This window comes from Erithacus rubecula (assembly GCF_903797595.1).
Source record: "Erithacus rubecula genome assembly, chromosome: 3".
In the NCBI taxonomy this organism is placed as follows: Eukaryota; Metazoa; Chordata; class Aves; order Passeriformes; family Muscicapidae; genus Erithacus; species Erithacus rubecula.
In genome coordinates this window covers 86,511,530-86,520,935 of record NC_136689.1, presented here as the reverse complement: position 1 = coordinate 86,520,935, position 9,406 = coordinate 86,511,530, and the positions used below count along the sequence as shown (strand labels likewise).

The following is a 9,406-nucleotide window of genomic DNA, read 5'->3' as shown; positions in this document are numbered from 1 at the left end:
TGCCTGTAGATATGTATGGAGATTTGTATCTCTCGTGTGTGCGTGTGTGTCTGTGCGTATCTACACACACTCCGAACTGAATTACATCAGATCTCCTGGGATCACGGTATTTATTTAAGTACTCTTCCCAGGTCATAACTGTAACACTCACTTAATAGCATTAATCCCCTGTTATAATGTAAACACAACGGCCATTGTATTCCCAATCTGTATTGTTCCACTAATTATTAAAGAGGAAGAACTAAAAGCAATCAATTCACAAAGATAAACACCACTTCTCCTGGAAAAAGAACAGCTTCCCAAATAAAAATGCAGAGAGTATAGCACATTTTGCAAGGCATGCAGGTTGGCTTAGAGAGATTCATGTATGACTTTATAATGTTATAATTAATTTTGCATTCTCGGCTCTCCAGCTGCTGCTCCTTTCAGAAGCAGAGCTCATATACTTAGAAATCGGTCTGCGGAACACAGCAATTGACTATTCAGATGTAGTCGCATGATATCGATTATTCCATAGAAATACTGAAATATGAATATGTTTTATAGAAAGCTCTTGTTTTTAGACTTTCTGTTTTTATTTAATATATGCGCATTAATTACCAAGCAGGGAAGCAAATGTCTTTTCTCTAATCTGTTGCACTGAGTTTACCAGTTGTTTATCACTCTCTTATCAGGAAGTCGGGAGTTAATGACAAGAAATACCTGTTGGTGTTAACCTCCTCCCCCTCACCTGCTTTTTTAAGGATTGCCTCTTCTATAGGCCAGCTGATAGATCTGGATAGGAATTAATCCGGTATGTCTGGTGGCCAGATCTCTGCTGCTGCTTTTAGCGGCAGGGGTAAACCGGTATGTGGGTTTCACAGAAAAGGAGGAGAGAAAGAAAAACTGAGATTGAAAAAGAAAGCGGAAAACTCGGATTGCTTCAGACACTTTACACATCCCGAGGTTTTGACCGTAGTTCCAGCACGACATTTTCCCCGCTATGTGCGCCAAGCTATTGAAACGTCTTCTGCAAGTGTATTTTTTTATCAGCTGCATGTTTAATTGATTAACAATAGGCTGCTCTGCTCACCCGCAATTTTTCAGCTACTGCCATCTCCCCTCCTGCCAGTTTACCAATCCAACAGATTTCCCGGCGTCGTCTCCATCCTACCTGACTGAAACTACTTGAGGTATTTCACGAAGAATTCGGCCATAAATATCAAGCAACTTCATTTGTTTGAGTGTGGAATAAGTGCGCACTCATATATGTCGAAAATAAAGCACAGTTTCATTTAACTTTTTTTTTCTTCTTTCTTTCTTTCCCTGAGTACCTAAACAATATTAATACGGCCGTTCCGGGCTGGTAACTTGCTGAAGGTTGCAGGTGAAGCGTTTGTGGGGAGCGCGGTGGCTTCCAGACCTGCAGCCCCGTCCCTGCCTGCCGGACCGACCCCGGTCCTGCTCCGCACGGGCGGCGGCGGAGATGCGGGGCGCAGGTGCGGACCTGGATGCTCGGAGCGGCCTAGCACGCCACGGCCCCCTGCAGCGGCTTGTGGGACGGGCAGGGCCCAGCGCCGTGCCCCGGGGCTGTCGGGCTGCGGGAGTACCGGGGGAGGGGAGCCCCGGCCCCATCGCGGCTATGGGGGCACCGGCACAGGGGACCGACAGCACCGCGACTCGTCCCGGGAGGCAAAGGGCAGAGCTGGAGTGGGGACAGCTCGCCGCCGGCTTCGGAAGGGACCTTCTGGACCGACCATTAAAGAAATGTATGTGCACATAGATGTGTGTATTTAAGCTTGCACTGAGGGGACAAGAGCGGTGCCTCCGCCTCGTCCTCCTGCGCCCGGGCCGGAGCAGCGCTGGGACTGGCTGGAAGCTGAAAGTGTCCGGGGCCGAAGGGAGAGGGCAGAAGAAATTAATTACATAGATTCTATATTCCAGGAGATTTATCTGATCTGCCAAAAGCAGGAAGGGGTGTGAGGAGAAGGCAGATAGCCCCCCGGAAGGAGTCACCCAGGCCTCTTCTCCATGCACCAGAGAAGGAAGAATAGAACTGAAAGAAAGATGGGGGGATTTATATTTTTTCCTTCTTGTGCAAACGCGTTGCCTGACTAGATCTTGACTGTTTGTGGCAACTTATGAAACTGTAAAGTTCACGCTGGCAGGAGCGGTGCAATCCTGGATCTGCTGATCCGAGCAGTTGCTCCTCTCCCTACCATATAGGGCAGTACTTTTACCAAGTGCTCGCTCTCCCTTGCGCGCTGCCCGGCTCCGCCGCGCCCGGCCCTGCGCGCACATCTTACACGCGTGTGCGCGCCTGCAGCGCTCCGCAGAGTGCGTGCGGGAGGAGGTGCGCATCTCTATTACACACATTCTTCTCTGTTGCCCCTGTGGATATAGAAAGAGGGAAAGAGGGTGTGTAATGGGGAGTGTGCGGAAGAGTATTCATGGCTCCGCGAGTCCGGAGAGGAGCTGATGAGCAGTAGCATCGTTTGGCTTCAGCAGCGTGCTCGCAGCCGGAGAGGCTGCCTTGCATTACAAAGCCTGCCTTCCCTGCCTGCCTTCGCTGTCTGCCTTCCCTGCCTGCCTGCCGGCCGCGGGAGGAGACGGAGCCGGGGCCGGGGCCGGAGCGGGAGGGGGCGGGCCCGCCGGGCTATGCAGATGAGCGGCGGTGACGGACAGCTCTGCTTTCCAATGTCCCTCAGAAACTCGAGTGCTGCTTCCCTCAACTCTTCACTCCAGACTCTATACTTCCCCCAAAATACAGGCTCGCAGGCGCTGGGGGAGCTGGCTAGCTGGCTGGGAGAACTCCATATGCAGCAGCCACTTTTCTGATTTCGGGGGCTCGCTTCTCTCTCTCTCTCCCCCCCCCACCCGTCCTCCTCTCTCCTTCTGTTTCTTTCTCTTTCTTTTTTTATTAACCCTCTGTGCTTCCATCTCCCCCAGATGCCCTTCCCCTCCCGGATAGATCTCTGACCTTTCCTACTAATTTTTCATTTGGAGGGGGGTTCTTTTTTTTTTTTTTTCCCTCCTGTTTGTTTTTATTCTAATCGGGTGTGCATGGGGGGGAGCCTATAACAATTCTGATTCTCTGCATAACTGCACAGACCCAACCGGGGGGGGGGGGGGGGGGGAAGAGAGAGAGAAGGAGGGCGGGAGGGAGAAAGAGGGAGGGAGGGCGGGAGGGAGGGAGCGGGAGGGCGGGCGGGAGAGAGGGAGAGCACGAAAGCAGCGCCAGGAGCAGCGGCAGCAGCAGGGCCGGTCACCCTCGCCCCCTCCCTGCTCCTGTGCACGCCAGTGCAAGCCATGTCCTATCCTCAGGGTTACCTCTACCAGCCCCCCGGCTCGCTGGCTCTGTACTCCTGCCCGGCGTACGGGGCGTCGGCGCTGGCGGCCCCCAGGAGCGAGGAGCTGGCCAGGTCTTCGTCGGGATCGGCGTTCAGCCCTTACCCGGGATCGGCAGCTTTCACCGCCCAGGCGGCGGCCACAGGCTTCACCAGCCCGCTCCAGTACTCCACAGACCCCGCCACGGGATTCCCCTCCTACATGGTAACTACCGAAGAGAAACCCTCTCCTTCTTCATTAGCATCCGCATTCTCATCCTCATCATCTTCAGCCTTTCTCCTCACACACTCACCATCAGCCCCCGACACCACGCCGCACAGCCGAGCGCCCCGCACCGCCGCCGGCCGCGCATCGCTCCGCGCCGCCCGCAGCCCGCCCGGGAACGAGCGGAGCGGAGCGGCGGGCCGGGGCCGGGGCCGGGATCGGGGCTGGGGCTGGGGCCGGGGCTGGGGCTGGGCTGAGGCCGGGGCCGGGGCTGGGGCTCCGCTTCGCGTCCCAGCCAAGCGCGGTGCCGGCAGGCCTGGGTCCCGGGCTCTCCGCGCGGTTTGAGGAACCGGGAGGGCGCTTTGGTTGAGGAAATACGGATGGTCTCAGTCAGCTGGGCTGGGTTGGATGCTTTCATTCTCCCCCCGTTTCCGTGTGTGTCCCCTGCTTTCCTTTTTTTTTTTTTTTTTTTTTTGGTATATATTTTAGCTGTGATAGCGCAGAGAAAGGTTTCCTTTTTCTTCTTCATTTTCCCCCCTATTTTTTTCTTCTCTCTTTTAAATCGGTGTATAGAGGCGCTGGGGGCTTTATCCCCGAGAGGTTTTATTTACTTTCAGTGTGTTTTGTACTAATGGTTTAACTGGATTTTGGGAATGAAAAGGAGCATCTGCTTGCGATCTGTGAGCTTCGCTTAAGCCCAAGATGGTCGTAGTGGCCGCAGTTTCGGATTTCACTTTCTTATTAGTTTAAGGAGCAGTTGCAATTGCGTGTTGTGTGTGTTCTGTGCATAAAGTAAATAAATAAAACCATAAAATATAAAAATAAACTGTACGTCTAGATGGTTATATAGTTTTATAAACACGCACGCACACAGAATCAGACACATATCTAGTCCGTACACACAAAGACCTGCGCCCGGAATTTGAGACTAGAGCCGCTGTTGATATCCTAGGAGAGGATGGCAGCGGGATAGTTCGCTCTCCCTGCAAAGTGTCAGGGAAACTTCTTACTTTCCGTCTGTTCATAATACAGTGCATAAATTGTCGTGCAGTCTTTATTCGAGGTGGTATAAAAGATCTGAGGGTCTCTCTTGTTTTTCCTGTCGAGAAGCACTAGGCGAGTGGCTGGAAGTTGCACCGAGGTTGTGAACTGTGCGGGATATTGGGCGATGTTGAGCCTGTGACTCTCCAATCTGCGGGGTTCAGAGACGTGCTGAAAGTTAGCGAGTTTCTTAGGGATATCTTTAACTTTTCTTGCATTATGCAGACTTAAATAAGAGCAATTTAAACGTTAAAGAGCGAATTAAAATGCTAATTACATCGCATTTGAACAATTCGAAACGGTGCATATCTTCTGATTTGCAAATTGGATTTGCAATGCATTAGTGCAGTGAATTGCTAAGTGGCGGCTTTGTTGTATTTTCTATAGCAAAAAAGGAAACATCTTTTGAACCTTTGAGAGAAATGTTGATATCAAGACACTACCTGTAGGGCCTTTAAAATGTCTACGCTGTTCAAAAATTATATTGGGAAATATTCAATTACAAGGAGCTGAAATTAGTCAGAAAGATTATAACATCGCCGATTTTAAGCGCGTGTGCCTGTGTCTGTGTGCTGGGCGGAGGAAGGAGGGGGGGAATTGTAACTTAATGGCCTTTGGGTGCTGCTACTCCCCCTCATAGAATATGGATACAAGACACCATCCCGGGGAAATACAAATATAACCGCCGATCTCTCCTTGACAACTCACTAATGGCTATCAGCAATAACAAATTGCCAACCCCACCGTTTTGTTCTGTCCAGGGCTCCCCTTACGACGCCCATACGACGGGGATGACCGGAGCCATCAGCTACCACCCGTACGGCAGCCCTGCCTACCCCTACCAGCTCAACGACCCCGCGTACAGGAAAAACGCCACCCGCGACGCCACGGCCACGCTGAAGGCCTGGCTGCAGGAGCACCGCAAGAACCCCTACCCCACCAAGGGCGAGAAGATCATGCTGGCCATCATCACCAAGATGACCCTCACCCAGGTCTCCACCTGGTTCGCCAACGCCCGCCGGCGGCTCAAGAAGGAGAACAAGATGACCTGGGCCCCGCGGAACAAGAGCGAGGACGAGGACGACGACGAAGGCGATGGCGCGAGGAGTAAGGAGGAGAGTCCCGAGAAGATGCCCGAGAGCAATGAAACCTCCGCGGAGGACGAAGGTAGGCGCGGGTGATTTCGGTCCGGGAGGGGTGGCTCCATCCCGCCCCGTCGAGTCCCCCGGGACCAGGGAAGCGGGGCAGGAGCGGGGGCGCGGCATTTAACAAAAGCGACCCCCCAAACTCGTCCCGTCGCCTCCGGCTGCTCCGGTGGCTTGTCGCCGACCAGTGCATGTGGCCGGGGCGGGCCGGGGGCGGCTGGCCACGCCGTGAGGGGCCGGGCGGGGAGGTGAGGGGGGGCGCCGCGGAGGAGCCAGCCCGTGGGGATGGATGCTCCTCGGAACGGGAAAAGGCCGGCGCGGCTCGAGCCTGCCTGGCCGCGGCGGTGGCGCGGCGGTGGCCGGGCTCGTTTGTCTCCCGCTCTGTTTTGCCGCCCCTCCTGACTGCCTCTCTGTGCCCGGCGGGCCCCCGCAGGGATCAGCTTGCAAGTGGACTCGCTGACGGACCACTCGTGCTCCGCCGAATCGGACGGCGAGAAGCTGCCCTGCCGAGCGGGAGACCCCCTCTGCGAGTCCGGCTCGGAGTGCAAGGACAAGTACGAGGACATCGAGGAGGAGGAAGAGGACGAGGAGGAGGACGAGGAAGAGGACATCGAGGAGGACGACGGCGGCGGCGGGGAGCGCGACCCGCCGGCCAAGCCCGCCACCTCGTCGCCGCTGGCGGCCGTGGAGGCCCCGCTCCTCGGCCACCCGCACGCCGACGCCGCCCGCAGCGCTGGCAAGGCGGCGCTGGGGCCCCGCGCCTCCCCCGGGCCCCCGACGCCGGCCAGCAAGCCCAAGCTCTGGTCTCTGGCCGAAATCGCCACCTCGGACCTCAAGAGTCAGACCCTGGGCCAAGGCTGCCAGCCCGCGCCGCTGTCCTCGGCCACCCCCGCCTCCGCCCCGCACAGCGCTGCCTACTCGCCCTCCTCCCTCCTGGGGAGGCATATTTATTACACCTCACCTTTTTATAGCAATTATACAAACTATGGAAACTTTAACGCTCTGCAGAGCCAGGGAATCCTGAGATACAACTCCGCAGCAGTGGCTTCAAACGAGGGACTAAGTCAGACTGTCCTAAATGCCAGCTCTGTCCACAAACAGAGCAGTGACTCTTTGAAAACGATCACTAACCAGCTAGAACAGCATTACAGGCCCTCTAGCTATGACTCAAAGAAAGGTAGGTGACTTGTTTTTGCCGCTTTCTTCCCTCTTCTCCCTCGTCTTCCTTCCCCGACCCGTAGACGTCCCCTATGCAATGTAAATACTGAAAACCTTCTCTGGAAAAAAGTGAGCTCGGTGCCACCTCTGCTAGAGCCAAGATGTGCACTCATATAACTTGGGGATTAAAACCGGCATGTCGCCGTCGTACCGATACCTGCCCCTAAGAACCGCGAGAGGAAATGTGAAAGACAACATTTAGATCAGTCTCACAGGCTGAGATGCAGCTTTGAAAAGTTTGGTTTTTTTTTTTTTTTTTTTTTAAAAAGGGAAAACTACACAAAAAGCTATCCAGAGAGCATTGGTGTCATTGCCTGTAATTTTTTTTTCCTGACAAACTGGTTTGACTCTCTTTGTTTCCAGTATTCTCACGGGGTTTTTTTTCAGCTCTGGGTTCAGATAATTGCTGACCTTGGACGTGAAATTACGTGGAGCGTGACATTTTTTGTAACTAGTTGCTTTTTGGTTTGTTTTGGGGGTTTTTTTTAAAGTTTTTGGGGTTTTTTGTTTTTTTGGATATTTTTTTAATTTTTTTTTTAAGGTTTTTCACTAAATATGGTTGTCATCTTATTCTGCAAAAATACTCGAGATACAGGCGAATATAAAAAATCGGCTAGACTTTTAAACGACCCAGCTACGAATTCTGCACCAGAGAGGGTTGGGACCTACACAGACTGTATAATCTAGTTAGCTGGCTGTGTCCTGTGACTAACTGACGGTTATATTTTGACAGATCCCACTGAAGTCTGCACAGTAGGAGTACAACCATACCTATAGAAGTGCAATCACACAGCAATGCAAGTAAGTGAGAACATTTTCTATTACACTGATCATGTGGCATTAGGTCTGAGTCGTGCTCACAGTTCTAGACTTTAACGTTAATTTCTTGCTTCATTACTTGAGAGTTTGGTCACAAAGTAAAACATTTTTTCTGCTGTTTCGGAAGCCTCTTATGACGACTTTTGTTTCCTGGGTTTGTCTTAATTTTCACGCCAGGTTAGATAGTTCCTTCACTTTACATACTCTTTGCTTGTGTCAGGTAAAGCCGTAGGGACTACTTAAAAGTTAGAGAAAGAAACCTTTAGGAAAAAAATACCTTTGAAGGTATTGTTATTTAAAAACAGAGCGTTTGTGCTCACGTGGCAATGTTAAAATTGTACGTCCTGAGTGGGGCTTCACGCAGTGACTGCGTATTTAAAATAAAAAGGGATAACTGTAAGAAACCGACATGGATCTTAAGCAAGATATGTTATCTGTGGTTTGGCTATTGCCTAGCTAGCAAAGGCACTCTGAATACTTCCACTATTTAGACCTAAATAAACAACAACCAAAAATTCGCCTTGTCGGTATTTTTCAACTAACTTATATTTTTATTAGAAGAAATTAGATGAGCAAGAATTTTATCTTATTTCCTTCCCCGCCCACCCCGTTTAATGGTGTTAGAGTTTAATTGAAGGATTTTTGGATGATCTGGTTTTTTCCTTGGTCCACAGGTAGGTGTCACAATTGCTTTGAAAAAAGTCAGCAAGCCATCATCTCTCCCCGAGCTAATATATATAACAAATCTCTAAATCCGGATCACATCTGGTGCCACTGTATAAAAGAAGACCACAGAGCACTATTAAATCTTCAGAATCTAATTATTAAACCAGAATTTTGTTGGACATATGTGAGTTTGCTGGTATAGTATAGTTTCCCCAATGTATGTGTGACTTTTGAAAACAGATCTGTTTTTCTCAGGATATCTTGAATTGATCACTTCATTGCCACGGTATCTATTCGATAGGTGTGATAGGATTTATTGTAAAATTTATTTGTAAAAGATGTATACAGTAGAGAAAATAAAGATGTGATTGGAGAACTTGAGTCCTTACAAAGTGGAAACAAATTTGATATTTATTTTTGTAACAATATAAAGCTTCTAGTAATTTATGCAAGTTGTATTGCAATGAAATCTGAACTTTTTGTAAATAAATTTTGCCTGGTTTTTATTTGAAACGTTGATGGTTATACAATCTTTGGTTGTTTAACAAGAATTCTTTACTAATTTATATCTCTAATTGTAAATAAAAACAGACTAGTCTGCAACAACATTGTGTTTTTCGTTCATTTCCCTCAAAATACTGATTCACTATTTAGAAAAGGAGGAAATTTCTAATTTCACTAGTAGAGCTAAGATCATAAAATGAGTAAGCAATTTAAACATATTGCAAATATATACTTTGCATAAATTAATTCCTTCTGGCATGTTCCGTTATACTTAAGCTTTAAATACACTCATATGTACAAATACGTATTTGTATATATACATGAATATGTATAGTAAGGGTGATGGGAATATATGCGTGTTTCTTATAAACTATTTAAACTGGGTGTGAAGTAGCTCTTTATTTAAGTCATCATTTTTTAAATTCACTATTTCTAGGGGGAAAAATATTATCAACTATGACTTACTTCTGGCTAAAATATGC

General features: G+C 49.8%; 1 protein-coding gene across 1 annotated transcript; it reads left to right on the top strand.

The window, feature by feature from the left end:
* The first annotated feature begins 3,180 nt into the window (after positions 1 to 3,180).
* On the top strand, positions 3,181 to 9,042 carry IRX2 (iroquois homeobox 2). The gene is made up of 5 exons (XM_079301565.1): positions 3,181 to 3,531; positions 5,334 to 5,739; positions 6,151 to 6,894; positions 7,669 to 7,736; positions 8,429 to 9,042. The coding sequence occupies exons 1-4, from the start codon at positions 3,289 to 3,291 to the stop codon at positions 7,710 to 7,712; spliced, it is 1,437 nt and encodes a 478-aa protein (XP_079157691.1). The 5' UTR covers positions 3,181 to 3,288; the 3' UTR covers positions 7,713 to 7,736; positions 8,429 to 9,042.
* Positions 9,043 to 9,406: the final 364 nt, after the last annotated feature.